Source organism: Brassica napus, chromosome A6 (genome assembly GCF_020379485.1).
Source record: "Brassica napus cultivar Da-Ae chromosome A6, Da-Ae, whole genome shotgun sequence".
NCBI classification, from domain to species: Eukaryota; Viridiplantae; Streptophyta; class Magnoliopsida; order Brassicales; family Brassicaceae; genus Brassica; species Brassica napus.
Window position 1 is genome coordinate 24,334,813 of NC_063439.1, and position 17,975 is coordinate 24,352,787.

The 17,975-nt window shown below is 32.9% G+C and overlaps 1 protein-coding gene and 1 non-coding gene across 3 annotated transcripts; one reads left to right on the forward strand and one right to left on the reverse strand.

Annotated features, from left to right (window-relative positions):
- Window positions 1-1,591: 1,591 nt before the first annotated feature.
- Window positions 1,592-1,697, forward strand: LOC125576052. Its single transcript, XR_007314586.1, has one exon. It is a non-coding gene; the product is annotated as a small nucleolar RNA R71 (small nucleolar RNA).
- Window positions 1,698-8,162: 6,465 nt separating this feature from the next.
- On the reverse strand, window positions 8,163-15,744 carry LOC106409950 (mini zinc finger protein 2). Of its 2 annotated transcripts, none has more exons than XM_048735332.1 (2): window positions 15,262-15,744; window positions 8,163-8,714 (listed from the first exon to the last, which is right to left on the reverse strand). In XM_048735332.1, the coding sequence occupies exon 1, from the start codon at window positions 15,583-15,585 to the stop codon at window positions 15,283-15,285; it is 303 nt and encodes a 100-aa protein (XP_048591289.1). In that variant the 5' UTR covers window positions 15,586-15,744; the 3' UTR covers window positions 8,163-8,714; window positions 15,262-15,282. The 2 variants fall into 2 exon arrangements, with proteins under 2 accessions (XP_048591289.1, XP_013705939.1); XM_013850485.3 differs by lacking the exon at window positions 8,163-8,714 and adding an exon at window positions 14,806-15,158 and having other exon boundaries at window positions 15,262-15,739.
- Window positions 15,745-17,975: the final 2,231 nt, after the last annotated feature.

The following is a 17,975-nucleotide window of genomic DNA, read 5'->3' on the forward strand; positions in this document are numbered from 1 at the left end:
GGATTAAAGGATCTTGAGCTTCTTCACCCATTTCAAGCACCACAAAGTCTGTAGGGATCTCATAATTTCCAACCATCACTGGGAGGTCCTCTAAGATACCCACAGGGTACTTCACTGAACGATCAGCCAATACCAGAGAAAGTCTACACTTCTTGTACTGAGTGAAACCCAGCTTCTTAGCAACAGATAGGGGCATCAAGCTGACACTAGCTCCCAAATCGCAGAGACATCTATCAAATACCATAGGTCCAAGGGCACAAGGTAATGTGAAGCATCCTGGATCTTCTAGCTTCTTTGGAATGACCAGTCTCTGAATGATAGCACTGCACTCATGAGTGAGAATCACCATGCCCTCCATCTCTTTCTTCTTTGCAGCTACAGCATCTTTGAGGAACTTGCTGTACTGAGGGATCAGCATGAAAGCGTCAATAATGGGCATTGTGACCTGGACTTCACTCATTTGCTTGTCAAACAAAGCTTTGTACTTCTCTAGCAGCTGCCTCTTGAATCGACCTGGGAATGGAAGCTTGGGTTCATAGGCAGGAGGAACAAAAGAGTTTTCACTTGCAGGAGTGACAACTTCACCATCTTTAACTGTTTTCTTCTCTTCTCCAACCTTTCCTTTTCCTTTTGCTTCCACTATCTTTTCCAAGATCTCGTCATTGATCTTCTCATCAACAATCACCACTTCATCATCTATGGTGATGGCAACCCCCTCACTTTGTTTCTCAGCATCCTTGGTGAGAGTTCTCTGAGGTAACTCCTTACCACTCCTGAGAGTGATAGCTTTCATGGTTTCCTTGGGGTTTTGCTCAGATTTTCCAGGTAGAGAACCTGTTGGCGATTTTGTTGAGTGTTCATGGCAGCAAACTGGTTCTCCAAAGCTCTGAACTTGTTGTTGAGCTCATTGTAGCTCCCATCAATCTTTGAGTGAAGATTCTTCAACTCATAGCCAACATGCTTCTCACTTCTTGTTTGAGACTCCAGGATTTGTTTCAGTAGAGCATCAGTGCTGCTGACTTGAGGAGTGGAGGTAGAGGGATTAGATTGTTGTTGGGAAGAATGGTTGCCCTTGTTGTTGAATCCAGGAGGAGGGTTTTGCTGAGGTTGATAGCTGCCTTGCTGATTGTTCCGAGGCTGATAACCACTCTGTTGGTTGTTGGAATAGGATTTCTGTTGGTAGTTGTTGTACTGAAAGTTGGGTTCTTTCTTGTACCAGCTACCATTGTTGTTGATGAAACACAGCTCTTCCTGACCTTCCAAACCCTCAACTTCATGGACAACAACTGGTGTCTCTTGGCTTGGGTTGCCAACAAAGTGCAGCTGCTCTTGGGTAGCTTTATCAGCAATGAGGATGTCTATCTTATCCTGTAGAGCCTTCAATTCCTTCCTCGTCTGCTTATCAACAGTTCTACTGCGTCTGTCGTGGTCTCCACTGTAGACTGCATCACTCTTAACCATGTTGTCAACCAGCTCCTCTGCATCCTCCTCAGTTCTCCCCAAGAAGAACCCATTACTAGCTGTATCCAGTCTGGCCCTGTACTTAGGGAGAGCACCACGGTAGAATGTGCTCAGCAAGCTCTCCTTAGAGAAACCATGGTGTGGGCATTGAGCTTGGTAGCCCTTGAATCTCTCCAGGCTTCACTGAAACCTTCCAAGCCCTTCTGTTGAAAGCTGGAAATCTCGTTTCTCAGCTTAGCAGTTCTTGAAGTATAGAAGAACTTCTCCAAGAATGCTTTCTTGCAGTCATCCCAAGTGGTAATGGAGTCGCTGGGTAGAGACTTCTCCCACTGACGTGCCTTATCTCCCAAAGAGAAAGGGAATAGCTTGAGCTTTAAGGCATCTTCGGACACACCATTGGTTTTTGACAACCCACAATAGCTGTCGAACCTGTGCAAGTGATCAAATGGATCCTCTAGAGCCAAGCCATGATACTTGTTGTTCTCGATCACGTTGAGGAGTCCTGACTTGATCTCAAAGTTGTTGGCTGCCACAGCGGGTGCTCGGATTCCCAATCTATGACCATGAATGTTTGGACGGTCGTAAGTGCCAATGGGTCGAGCTGCTCGCTGTTGGTTAGGTGGGCCATTGTTGTTAGCGCCATTGACGCCTGCATCTTCTTGATGAACGTCTCCTATGTCAGTGTTCAGTCTCTGCAATTGAGCCTGATGTTCTTCTTCTCTTCTCTTTCTAGCACACTCTCTCTCTAAAGCCCTGATGTCTGCTGCTCTTGGAACTAGGTTTGATGGACCCCTGCTCCTCAAGTTCATACACCTGTAGATTAAAGGGAGGTGAAGAAGAGTCAGTAACAAAAGAAAATAAAAATGACTTAGTCTCAAGCAATTGACTAAATCTCAATGTTTAAATCTACTCAGAATTTGGCAACGGCGCCAATTTGGTGTTAGGAGTTTTCAAGGCTCCTAAGACAAATGCTGTAGTATAAATGATTGTCGAACCAGTTCTGAGAGATATCAAAGCACCGAGAATGCAAGTAATCACTTAATCTAAGTGCAATCAATGATTTAGATGGGTTTTTAAACTATGACTAATTAAAAGAAATAACTAAATGATACTTTCTTAACTATTGGAAAAGAGAACTCATGGATATAGGGATTAGACCTCGGGTGATCAAGTTTCGAACTAAAGATGGCAAACGATCAATCAATCTATTAACCTTAAGCTTGGACACAATCCTAAACAAACTCTATGTCTAGATGAATGTTCATTTACTTAACACAATTCAAACATCAAATGTCTTTGGTTGAATAATATGAAAGCAATCATAACTAGCGAGTCCAATGGCTATCTTAGCACCTCTAACAACAAATGTCTTTGGCAAAGTATGCTAAAAGCTAAGAAGAGTTGTCTCGGGCATTTCCTCGAACACCTTTCGGGGGGAAATGCCTAAGGCTCAACTACTGAGTGGCCAACTCAGAAGATGCATTATGCTCACTCAACTAGCAAGGAAATATGAATGATCTACGCTAAAACATCCTAGTTCTAACCTAATCACCCTCAATCTCCCTAACCCATGAATTCAAAAGGTGATTACTCACTAATCTCCATGATTCCTCTTAAACCCATGTTGGATTTCAGATTAATCATGTAGAGAAACTCAGGAAAAATAGATAAGAACACAGAATTCTCAATAATAAACTGATCAATTGATTCAAAGAGATGACTTTCCAAAGGTTTTTGGTGGTTTTTCTAAGAACAAAAAGATAATCCCCTCTTGGTGGCTTACAGAGTATTAAAACATAGGTTTTCAGAATAAAAAACGTGCATAATAAAATGACAAAAAGGCCCTTGAGAAAACATGAATTCGAGCAGATAGGCGACGCGCAGCGACCTCGGCAAGTCGCTCCAGCACGTCGCTCTGGGCTTCGGGAGCGACCTCAGGGTGTCGCTGCGAGAGGTCGCTCCGGCTTCAGTTTTGAGCTCTGTTTCGTCAAAAGAGCGAGCGACTTCAGGACGTCGCTCCAACGTGGTCGCTCCGAGAGGTAAGGCACAGCGACTTCAGGACGTCGCTCCGGTTAGGTCGCTCCGAGAGGTAAGGCACAGCGACTTCATCGTGTCGCTGCGGTTAGGTCGCTCCGGTGTGTTGCTCGTCCGCTGATCACTTTAAACACTTCTTTTGAGCTCCAAATGCACCCAAACGTCTCCAAGAACTCCATGTGATACTCCAATACCTGATAAGGACTCATGTATGCAAAATGCAACCTAAACATGACTAAATCCTAATCTATATGATCAAAATGCATATGGATGGATGGATAAAACAATGGAAATATGCATGATATCAAGTGCGTTCGTTTGTTCGACATATTCATTGTAAGGCAAAAAACACTAAGAACAAAATAATAAGTATCAGTAGACTAATAAAATCGACTTAGTAATAGTAATAAGAATAATAAAATCGACATATTCATTGTCATAAAAAAACTAGAAAGAACAAAATACTAAGAACCAGTAGACTGATTCCATTCATTTTTAGCTTTTTAATTTTCCGAAAGCAATAGAATGCTTCCTAAACAACCTATTCCAAGGGAATTTTTCTGCTTCCTAATTTCTTCTTCCATTGTCATTTTCATACTCCTTTTCGGATCTTCAATCTCTTCTACAATTTTCCCTTGCTCCGCCTCTACCCTTCAAATCTCATCAAGCAAAACTTCATCAACCCACTTAAATAAATGATTTTCCTTCTTTCGGTACGTAGAAACGAAAATCAAGTCAGGACAAATCAAATGGAATGAAAAAACAGCATGTTTGTCCTTCTTAATCAAAAATCGAATCAGAGAAAAAAACATCAAAGCCATGAACGAATCCATAAACAAAACAAATAGAAGATATGATCACAGTAATCAATTCACCAAACTAAGACAATTAACAAATGTAATTCTATCATTCTAATTCAGTGTCCTAATGTGATAAACACGCAAAAGTTAGACAAAAACATACTGTTATTTTCATTTAATTCTAAGAAACAAAATGAGGAACATGCAAAGAGGAACCTGAGGAACACAAACCCATGGCAACAAATCATTTGAGCAACATGCAAACATAAAGGTTGTCTAGGATTGGAACGCACCATTGGAACCAAAGAACGCAACATGCAAAGATAAAGGTTGCAAAGACATGTTATTCTTTACGAGAAACTGGAACCAGAGAACCGGAGGAGAGAGGCAGAGACAAGCAGAGAGGTGGAGAGAAGAGGAGAGGTGGAGGGAAGCGGAGAGGTGGATAGAAGTGGAGAGAAGCGGAGAGGTGGAGAGAAGCGGAGAGGCGGAGAAGCTCGAGACCACCATTGATTTCACCGGATAAAAATATTTTCATGCTTTTGAAATAGTTAATATTTAATTAAATAATATTTTTTATATACAATATTTATTTTAATAAAATATATATTTATTACGTAAAATAAATTTGAAAACATTCATATACACATTAAACTATACACATGGATTTATATTTATTTTTAAAATATTCAAAATATTATGATGTATAAAGAATCTTTTTAGATAATGATGATTATCAAATTAATGAACTTTTTTTTCATTTACGGGTAATTATATATTAAAAAATCTAACCTAATTCTTTACTAAGGGTAATAAAAACTTTAAACGATTTAAGTTTTAACGTGAGAACGAAAAAAATCACAATGATGTGATTTTGATTTTCCTAAGAAATTTATCTTAAAAGATAAATAGTTCTTTCTTATGTGATAAATATTAAAATAGATTCGTTTTAATATTACTAATCAAAATATAATATAAACATATATATAATATTTTAATATTACTAAAGTAAATATAATATAAATTTAACTATGAAATTATCGTTATATTTTTTAATTATCCTGAAGATAATGATAAAATTAACAGTTAAATCACAAAAAATATTTATTAAGATTAATTAAGCATAAAATATGAGTGAGCTTAAAATTTTGGAGAGCATGACAAATCATCAATTTTACTTCTCAAATAATAGTATAAATATGTTTATAGGTCATTTAGGAGAATATTTGACAAAGGTCTAACAATGAAAAATATAGCCTTGTTACACAGTAAAACAAAGTGGAAGGAACAATTACATTTTTTTTTGTGCAAGTGGTAGGCTTATGGTCTTGGGCCCAAATACAATGAAAAACAGGCTTTAGCTATAGAATCTGCAAGTCCATTACTAGAGCGATGGATAAAAAAGAAGCGACAAAAGAGAAAGGTTGATGTCATAGGAGAAGCCAGAGAATCGAAGTCCGAGAGTGCTCCTAAAAGGTCCGAAGGTCTTCTTACAGTCTTCTGCAGAGGCCATACGTATGAGTAGTCAGCTCCTAACATACTTGGTTTGATGTTAAAGATGTGATCAGCTAGTTCGGGTAAGAGGTTTACAATGCGATCCTTGTTCCATTCTTTAGTTTTGTAAGGATATCAGCTACCATGAGGTGTTTATCTTGCAAGGCGACATGGCCGATAGGTTTGAGATTTGTTTCACGGTGTATCCAGGAATCCGACCGGAGATTGGTTCTCTTTCCATTTCCTATTACTTTGCCAAGATGCTTAAACAACAAGTCTCTGCACACTAGAATGCCTCTCCAACCTTGTGAAATCGCTGAGCCTAGAGATACTTTTGTGAAGGAAGTTTTGTATCAGTATTTGCTCAATAAAATTCTGGTCAAGAGACTGTTTGGTTTGGTGAAGATCTTCCAAGCAATTTTTGCAAGCAGAGCCTTATTAAATGTTTGAACATCACGGAAGGCTAGTCTTCCAAGACTTTTGGGATGAGTTAGAGAGTCTCAAGACTTCCAGCAGTTTTTTTTTCTCTCCATTCTTTGAATCCCATCAGAATGTGGTGAGTATTGATTGCATTTGTTTGCATAGACTGACTGGTAATTGAAAGGCTGACATAGCGAAGTTTGGTGTAGCTGATTGGACCGACTAGATCATTGTAACTTTTCTTGCAGTGGAGAGAAAAATTTCTCTCTTATTCTTTAAAAGCGTGTGTGCGTGAAAAATGTTAGAGCCTATTATATACGGAGCCGACCCTAGGTCCAAGCGAAAGAAGCATGGGCTTCCGACCGCTAAATAATATCAATATAATTGGCCACAATTTTCTAAAGGCGTGTTTTAATGTAGTGGATTAATAGCCATAGCTCATTAAATCCAAACCAGAGTTTGAATCCTCCAACCTGCAGCATTTTATTTTCGGCCACTTTTTATTTTTGGACTTCTAACCTTAAAAATTCTAAGGTCGGCTCTGACTATATATAAAACTATCTATAAGATAAAATGTATAGTATAGTCAGAAAATGAAAACCAAACAGATCACCTCTGATACTGCATATTGTTTTGTAAAAGCAAGTTTCAGAAATGGTATGTATCTATTGTGCGAATGTCTACACCGATTCAAGAAGCAAAACCAGATACAACTAGTAAACTTAAAAGACTCAAAATTGTTCTATTCGATAGGAAACATATCATAGTCTTTACACATAACATAAACTATATTGTTTTATACATGTTTATAATAAGAGGAGGAGGAGGCTATACTGTTTCGATAAATATAATAGTAGAGTATAATGCACATTAACAATACTCAATATCACATTGATCATCGTTCATTTTTAATAATATAATCCTAATATATTTCCGTTTATAAATGATCTTTTTTTGTCAACCCATTTATAAATGATTAATTTTAATCAGTAAGTATAAATCAATCGATTCATAATAATGTTACACCTACAAAATATAACACATATTTATTTATTGTAAAGTCACATTTCTATATGTTCACTAAATAGAATAAATAAATAAATAGTGCATTTGCAATGCAAGAAGGAGAGATGTTGAAGCAGTGGCAAGGATCACATGGGTCAGTTGACCTCTGCGAAATTTCGAATTTGATCTAGTATATGCATATAATTGTTATATATTTTGATTAATTGTTTAAATTCTCATAGTCTGACCCTCTTAATTAGTTGTATAATTTTGCATATATAAATTTTAACCCCGGTAGATTCTTTTTCTACCTCTGCCACTGTATTGAAGTAGTGATGAAGAAGAATTACGAGGTGCATGAGAAGATACAATTAGCAGAAGAATTGATGTTTCAGTTGTAGTGGAGTCTATGAAGTAGGAGAGAAACCACCACAAAAGTTAAAGGAGAAGAAGAACATGTAGGAGGTAAGGACACAATTTGTAGTGACTGTGCTGGACGACAAGACACTGGAGCTAGAGGAATAGTGAACAAGAAGACCCATGGGGCAGAGAAATAGATACAATTCACATAGGAGGAGGAAGAGAAGTGTATCATATTATAATATGATTATAAACTAGAATAGAACATAAGACACAAAATTTATTGTTCATCTTCTCTAACAATCCATCGCTAATTTTTCATCTTCTTTAAAATTATGGTTCACCCACTTATTTCTCTGGCCACGAAACTGTTGTTCGAATCCCTAATTTCATTCAATCATACCAAACTTGCTGAGATTCAATGACTGGTTTCTCAGTAATTGCATCGCCGAGAATCTTTTCCGATGTAACCTTAAAGTTGATTATCCTACTTCTGTAAACACAATACATAACCACAATTCTCTGATATACTTTTTTCTTTTTTTTTCAATTCTTGCTCACAATCGCCTCTTTAAATTTCCTGGAACAAAGCATCAAAGCATCTCACTTTTTTCTACACGAAAGGAAATTACATTATTGTCCAAAATCAACATAATATGTAACATATCATAATTTTTTTTTTTTGAAAACAATAACTAATCTATGATAAGAAACCTACCGGCTCGGAAAACCAAACCGGTGGAATAGAATCAACATAAAATACAGCTGAAGGGGAACTCCGAGCACCTCGTGCAAGGTTGTCTGCTATTAGATTAGTTGCTCTTGGTATATGTTGAATCTTGAAGGAAGGGAAGAAACACTTACTGCGTCGAAACTTCTCCATGTGTGTAGTAAAAGCTGGCCATTCGTCTGGAGAGGATACCATCTTCACCAATTGAGAACAGTCTGTTGCAAAAACTATGTCTAAAAAATCAAGGGTCTTTATGCACTCCATAGCCCATATCAAAGCTTCACAGTCGGCATGTAGAACTGATAAGCTTCTTTGGAAATTCATCGCCCCCATCATCTTCTCTTCTGATCCTACTACTCTGCAGAACCATCCATGCCCCGTGAATTTGTCATTCTCTTTCCACGCACCATCTATAAAACAGATTTTTGACTGTCTTAATGCTTGCCATTCAAAGTTTTGTGGACCCCAAACTTGTCTTTTTGGAATTGTAACATATGATAATCATTTCCTTGTTATGTGTATAAACTGCATTTTCATTCTACTATGCATGTGATCCTAAATTTCTCGTGTTTATACTAATTTCAAAAAACATTTAAATTTTGTCTTTCCTTACATGCTTCTACCACAAGAACATCGAAAACAAATTCTCTGTCCGTATATGCAGTGAATAATAATGATAATTTAATTACCATTCAAGTCTAACAGTACAATTTTAAAAGAAAAAAGTATGAAACAGAACAAAATAAATTTTGAATTTTAGACAATTTTATGTTTGTTCTCGGGTTAGAAGACGGTATTTTATGGATTTTTCGACTGCAGTGATTTCAACGAGCATCAGAAAAGCTTTGTCTTATCCTTTAGATTTCAATACTAAAATTACAGAGAAAATAAAAATGACAAAGGAGATGCGGTGTGTACGTTTGCTTCAGATCATGGGCTATCAAATTTAGCATGGCCCATAAATGTTTATGAATTGGTTAATCACTATTTGGGCTTTTATTTAAACAAAGTAAGTCGACTTACTTTTTTTTCCTTCTGTTATATGCAAGTCATAAGACTCATAACTCATAAGTCATAAGTAACATACTGCAATAATTTTGTTCAAGTAAGACTATAATAAACTTATACACCATTTGTTCTAATAAAATAAGAACTATACAATTCTCAGAATTTTGATGTAATTGTCAGTCAATTGTCGTCAATCAACGCCCTATGCGGCCCTCCGATTAGTTTCCAATGATACAAAACTCTTGATGATCCTTTTATAATATTGGTATATATGGTTCATCTAAACTGGATTGCGTTTTGAAGAATCGAAAAGAAAACTGACTATTTAGAGTTTTAACTAGATATAGTTTGACATAGCTGTGTGTGAAGTCATTGAAAACTGATACACATAAGAGATGTTTAGTTTAGAGATGTAGGACATTTTCAACCCCACTATATTTTCCCTTCTAAAATAGAGTTTAGAATAAAAATGCTTCAATGGTACTATATTTTCTACTTTATAATAGTGTAAACTTATTTTTTATTCTATATATAGAGTAATTTTTTTATTTTTTGTTCATTACTTTATTTTTCACTCTAAAATAAAGTACTATTGGAACAACATCTAACTCTATTATAGAGTTACTCTATTTTAGAGGAAAAAAATGGAGATGGTATAACTTGGTAACATCCGGTTTAATCGTATTACATCAGTTCTCTCTTCTAACTAATTATTTATGGTCCATGTATGAGTCACGTGGACCTACTAATTCATAATTCAAAATCTAGAGAAAAGTAAGTATTATTTAACCAAATAATATGAAATGGAGTTGAGAATAGTTTAAGATTTCCAGAATATCAGAAATGGAATATGTATACTACGTGATAGCATTGTATTCTGCAAGGAAAAGTGCCAAATTTCAACCCTAACAATTTTAGTCGTGCCAAATACAACCGGAACAAATAGTTAGTGCCAAATACAACTTCGATTCAATTATAGTTAAAAAAACTATCCGAATTTTTTAAAACGTGTATAAATCAACATTGACTCTAACAAAAGTTAATCGACCGTTAACAAGTTAAAATAACGTCGTTTTGATTTTTTTAATTATGTTCATTATGGGATTTGAACATGTACATTGTACCCATTTAAAGGGGCACAGTAACCACTAGACTAAAGTAAATTTTTGAAAAATTATTATAAATTAGAAATTATATAAACAACTATACTTCTTCATCTTATCCAATTAAAACTTTGGTGATGATTTTTTCTGATTTATATAAATACATTAACATTTTTTACTTGTCATATCTTTAATAGTAAAATATCTTACTAAAATATAAATAATAAAACATTTATAACTATAAGAAATTAAATATACTTACAACTTTGAAGCTATTTATAAAACTTTCTTATTTACATTATTTTTAATTTTTAAACTTAAGTGGAATTTTTTTTTATTTTTCAAAGTTAATATTATATTTTTTTGTCAGCAAGTTAATATTATATATTTTTAATATTTTGTTCAAAATGTTAAGATGCGTTTTACCTTTCTTTCACTATTATTTATATTTTAGTAAGATATAATTTTATTAAATATATAATAAGTAAAAGGATTTTAATGTATTTATATAAATCATAAACAATCATCACCGTATTTTTAATTGGATAAGATGAAGACATATAGTAGTTTATATAATTTCAAAATTTTAATAATATTTCAAAAGTTACTTTAATAATATTTCAAAAGTTACTTTAGACGTATAGTAGTTTATACAATCATCACCATGTCCGTTTGGACGGGGTATTAAGGCACGGGTTTGAATTCTTGAATGAACATTTTTTATTTAAAAAAAATTAGATCAAAACAACGTCGTTTACTTGTAACGATTGACTAACTTCGGTTAGAATCAATGTAGCTTTAGGCACATTTTAAGAAATTTTGGTAAATTTTTTGAATTATAATTGAGTTGAGATCGTATTTGGTACTGACTATTTGTTCGGCTTTTATTTAACACGACTGAAATTGTTGAGGTTGAAATCATCGATTTTCTCATTTTGTCATAGTCTAGTCCACGATGGGATGGTATTTCACTAATCGGTGGCAAGTGAATGGTTGAGTGTGAAAACTTAGGAATATAACTAGATTCATGAGAATGTGATTATGTGCTGATTGAACCCGTTCGGAAAACTTTTTTTTTATAGTAATATATCTATCACTTGTGTTGTAAATCATTACAAAATAGAACGTCATCTATCTTGAAGAATAATATATTTTGTCAGCATAGATATATATTAAACATATGAAAATATAGGGATATAAAATCGACATTGGCCTGACCAAGTTCGGTACAATGTTGCTAACAAACATATGCAGCAGGAGTTGTTTCTCTCCATATTCAAATACCTAACAATGTACGTTCATGATGATACATCTCACACGTCATTTCAAAGATATCTAACTTTCTTCGAATGATAACACCTAATTCATCAGGTCAATACTGTAGTTTATCGCAGTAACAACAGCTCAAAACCCTATTAATTGGAGATTGTAATAGTGTCGTTCATTTTTTCTTTTGTTTTAGCATTCCTTAATTTTATTTCTTTATTTAACTATTTTGTACTTTTTGTGAGTATTCAGTTAGATTAGATTTAGTTCCCACCTAATTCTGATTTTATGGAAAACTAATCATCAGAAATCACAAGCCATTCTCATGAACGATCATTAGTTTCAACGGTTCTTTAATAAATCAATTAAAAACTAATCTTTTTCATCATAGCAAGTTAGCAACCAACAAAGATTAGATCTGTGGGCCTCTGGCTCTCCTTTTAATTCAAAGTTATTTTATATATTTTCTAGTCATTTTATATAAACTTGAAGAAATCTATCTTTTGACACAAAATATTAAAAATATGTAAAAGAGTATTTTTCCATATTGGAAATGTAAAAGAGTATTATTACTGGAAACATGCACGGAAAGGCATATTCCGAAGGAAGTGGTACCTTATCATGGCACAATCAGTAAATTATGAACTTATATAATTTAATCGATCTCTAGTTTGAAACATGTACTTTTGAAAATAACATTAATATATGTAATAGTGATTTAAAAGTTAACTACCACAAGTTCCATATTTTTTTTAAAAGCAAAAGGAGTCCTCTCGACATAGCCAAATTTAACTTTTTTTCTTCTCACTCTAGAAGATTTATAAAAAATGATGTGTTTTATCTGCACATACGAATATTCTTACAAATATTTATTAGTTTATTATTTTATTAGCTTAAAAACTTGCATAATAAATTATTATTTATGTTCTTAAAAGATTTAAAACAAACATCAATTTATTTATATATGAGAATTTTTTCGTCAAACTATAAATGCTTATTATTGTGTTGAAACTTTAAAAACACTCACGTATTAGATATAATTTAGAAAATAGCTTGATACAAATGTTTTTGCTTGATTAATATTTAATTATAATTTTTTTATAAAATTTTAACTTTTAACTTTAGAATAGAAAATATTATTTCCAGATAACAACATGATAGATATACAAATTATCTTGTTTTTAGAAAATATGTTACTTATTTTGAAAATTTTATTATATTACTTTATAATCAATTATTTAATATAACTGATAATCTAATATTATTAACATAAATTTTATTTTTAATTATATAATAAATTATATATAAAACTCATTAACGGTAACAATTACTTTAACCGCTCTAACTTTTAACGTAAGAGTTCGGAAGTAAAAAAATTATTTCGCAAATAATAATAGTGAAGTATATCTGAACAATTAAAAAAATTGAGATAACCAATAATTCTATTTCCATATTTATCTAGCTTTGTTACAAGAGAGGAACCTTCCATATATGTTAAGGAACAATCATTCTCATTCATTCACTACAAAAAAAAAGATGATTTAACATCATTTATTTTATATATTTGTATTACTTATAAATGATGTAAAAGAATTTTGTATCACTTATGTAAATGACTCTGAAAGTGGTGATGCAAATAATTTACATCATTTTATTAATAATTGATGTAAAATAATTGAATATTTGCATCAATTTTTAAGTGATGTCAATATGTATCAATTGTAGAAAATGATACTAAAATTTGGATCAGTTTTTAAAAAATGATGTTAGTATTAACATCAATTAAAATAACTGATGTCAACTATCTATTATTTATCAATTATTAAAATTTAACTAATATTAAAATTTGGAAAATATTTTAAATTTTATATTGTTTATAATTTTCAATTTAAATATTATTACTGTTATCCGATAAATAAATTTGTCAATAAATAATAAAAATCATTTGCATTGACTATTTTTATTCTTTTCCACTGAAAATATAATATGACAAAGAAGAAAAAAAAGATCGTTACAAATGAATCAGTGATAAATGAATACATAGAAAAAATAGTTAAAAATAAATGATCATGACTTTCTTCTATCTAGGATCTACTCTTCTTCTTGATCTTGTATTTTATTTTCATCCTCAATCTTCGATCATGGCATGAAGGTTGTTGCTCCTACTTTTTCAAGATATAGCTCAGACAACATGAGCCAGTCTTGTACTCTTCATCTTCAAACCACGGTGCTGCTTTCATGTACTCCATACACGATAATACTCCAGCATCAAACCCTATTGTTATTGAAACCTGACGAAACAATAGTACCAATCTTTAGGAAAAAGACTTAAACACATGAGATTCATTCTAAAGTTAAAATATGTTTATAATACCTTAAAAATACCAAGAACCCTGGACACGTCATGTCTCATCATCCGTTTCTCTTTATACACCTCATTGTCATCACAATCTGAAATGTTGACAATGTACAGAAAAAAAAATAGAGAGAAGTTAACTCAATTTAAGAAAGAAATGAATGGTTTTTGTTGAAAATTTTAAAGTAATAAAAAGCTTAAATTTGAGAGAAGGAGAAGAACTCATGAATGAGGATCACGATAGAGAAGATTTTTGGTTGAGGTAAACAGTTATAGAATTTAAAATGATAATTGAATTAAAGAAAAACAGGTTAAATTCAAATAATATAGAGTAACTACTTCACGTAATCTCTGGATTTTGAAGTTTAAAATATTTTGTAACTGATTGGTTTTAGTGGGTTGTTTTATTTAGTTTTGTAATGGTTACATCAGTTTCTATAACTGAAGTTATTATACAATAATTATTTCTGATAAAAAAACATTATTGGCATCGGTTTTATTTAATAAGCGATGTCAACAACAAAATAAGTACATCATTTATATAATTGATATAACTTTAGTATCATTTTTTTGTTAAAGTGATACAATTTGCAACAAAAATATGTCGTTTGTTAAAATGATGCCAAATGATTTAATAAAACATCACTTTCTTAGAAGTGATGCTAAATTATATATATTTGTCTCATTTACAAATAAATGATTTAAAATAGGATCACTTAATTATGTGATATAAATTAAGTGATACAATTCACCTCTTTTTTTGTAGTGATTCATCAAGAAATACCCATATATAATGTTCTTAGAATACAAGATTAACTTTGTTACAAATTTATTTCACAATACACTTAGTAGTTGTCTTAAAGTGAAATTGATTTGAAACGATATATGCTTCGACCACATAATCAAAATACATTAATTTGACCAAAACAGAAAATCAAACTTTATAAAACATTAGATAAAAACAACCTTCTTTTTTCTTGAAACATATAAGCTTCATTTTTCATAGATCTTTTCTGAGACATGCTTAAAGCATCCTGTTATTATAGATCTTCCACAACCTCCAATCTATACATCTCTGAAATTTTCTGCTTTACTTCTCAACGAGACACAAACCCTTGACACTACGAAGGTATTAAAACAATATAATATATATATTTTAAGAATTTCAGCCGTGTATTATAGTATAATATATAGCACACAAAGACACAACCAATTAACTCTTACCTAGGTCTAGTTTTTACTGGTCTAGTTTCCAGTCGAAGGAGGTGAATTACAGTCGCAAACAACCTCGGTTTCGATTTCTCTACGATGGAAACTGCGGTGGCAGCCACAGGCGGCGCACGTTAGCGCTGCCACCGAACCTTCCTCTCCGTTGCTTGCCATGAACTCACGGCAGCCATCGACGGCGTATCCGCCGACCGCCGCCGCATGGTTCTTCTGACACTCGCCGTATCTCACACCTCTCACCGTCAGAGACGAAGCCGTCGACGAGCTTCTAGAAGGTTCCTCCGGCGAGGCTCTCCTCAACACCACTTGACGCTTTCTCATATGCTTCTTCTTCTCGACTCCTTTGTAAAATTTAAATTTGTAATAATGTATTAATGTGATGTATATTTAAGAAGATGATATATTTATATATAAATAATTTTTATTACTTTAAATTTCTACGGTGGGAGATAGAAATGAGAGTGAAAGATCGAGACAATTACAAGAGTTGTTAACCCTAACCCTAGATGATATATTTATAGCATTCCTGATAGCAATCGACAACCAACCTTAGATATTTTTCATGTGTATGTCAGTATGTATATATATACATATATGGGTGTGTGTGTAGATGTACATGATCATGGTATATATTAATGCATTATCACATATTCAGATTCACATCCGATAATCAACTTATCAAATATTTTCATATATTTAGATGGATATACATATGCAAATATGTTTTTTTTTTCTTAATTTTAGTTTATTTGGCGTCCACAACTATGCATTCACATGTGTATGCATGTTATTGAATGAGTACATCTTCTTTTTGGGTTATGAACCTAAATGTGCTGGAAGTTTCTTTTGCTCATGTTATTTAAAATTCATTTTACTCAGTCACTAAGTTTCTTCATCCAGTTGGAAGTCATTATGCTGAGTCAGAAATTGGAACTTGGCTAGGCTTAACTAGAAAAGAGATTTATTTGTCTACTGTAACCTATTGGTTTAGTAATGTTCAAAAATATCCGTAACTCCGGAGATACCAAGAAGAAAAAAAATCACATGCAATTATAAGCATGAGACATGGAGCCACACCACTATGTGAGTTAGGCACCCGTCTTTAGTTGATAGTATTATCATCCTTGAACGTAGTATTCGGAACCAAAAAAACTGCTGCTATATGAAACTTTCAGAAGAGAAAAAACATTATCATATTCCAATATGTATATATTGCGCGCTAGCTTATAATCTATTTTTATTGTTTTAACTAACTTATCAATGATCATAACAATAAGCAATAGAATAATGTAATATATAAAGAAGTGGGTGCTGATACAGATTGTAACAATTAATATATCATGAAAGCAAAATTAAATTACGTTTGCAAGTGCGTGAATGAATCTTTTGTTCAATCCTGCTAGAAAACCCTAAAATGATGAGAAAGCTTTTCTTTAAGACCAAACAAAGTGATTGGTTTTAAAAGGAAGAAAACAGCTAAGCTTGTCTTTTAAGACCTAATATGTACTGTGGTGGCCCCTTAACCCTCATCCCCTTTAATCCCATGTTTTGCTTCTACTATATTCTCTAATTCATTTTGTTTATTATAATTACACGTATGGTTACGAAAATCATTTATACATATCGTAAAGAATATGAATTAGTATCCAGCTCGAGAGTATAAATCTATGCATAGACAAAAAAGAACTGTTTATGTCGGATACGTGATATTGTGATCCACTTGGTTTCTACCCGATCAAATGTACGGACTTAAACTCTTAGATTTCAACTTTTGTTGTAATCTAAGTAACAATCAATATGTTTAGATTGTGTGATGAAAATGCATGAACTAAGATAGAAATGTGTGTATAAATGTATATACATTTGGACCTAAAAACGTGGGACTGATAAGTTGGGCTACCAAACTTACTATGTACATCATGAGGCAACGCAATCCTTCACGATCTTTTGCTACTTTGCAATTACGTCTTGATATTTTCAATTACACGTGCATACATTCATTCGTATTTCGGTTAGACATCAAACGGTCTTTATTCATGTGTTCCATCAATATCGGATAATTAGAAAATAAATATTTTGATATTTTCTTCTTCGAGATTTGATATAAATATATTAACCTTTGAATTTTACGCAAGTCATGAGATATTATTTTACCAAAAAAAAAAAGTCATGAGATATTATCCGAATATCATCGTATTAACTGAGATGACATCATTGACATGTATCATTCATCTAAGTAAAAAGACGTGTATATATAGTGTCTGTGTGTCTTCGATTGATTGTGAGATAAAAATGTCAAATAACACTGATCATAGTTTCCTTGTTTCAACTTTCATCTTACTGTTGGTGGAATACTGATTAGAATAGACGCACTCAATACAATGCTCACTTCACATCTGCAAGTTCCGAGATTCATCGTTCTGTCATATTTTTATAATTTATATTAAGACATATATAATGCATGGGTGTAGATAAATGTATAAAGCATTTGCAGACAATGTACAACCAATTTTATTTTGATTTGATAAGATTGTTTCTGTCTAACGACAATTAGGAGTCGTACCAGACATATATGCGCCATAAGTTAGTTATATAATTATAGGCCAACAGAACCTGTTTGTAGTTTTACTTGATAGTTTATACAGGAATAACTAAAAGTTCCATGGCAAAAAATCTGCATGGTTCCTTTTTACTATTATTGGTGCGGATTA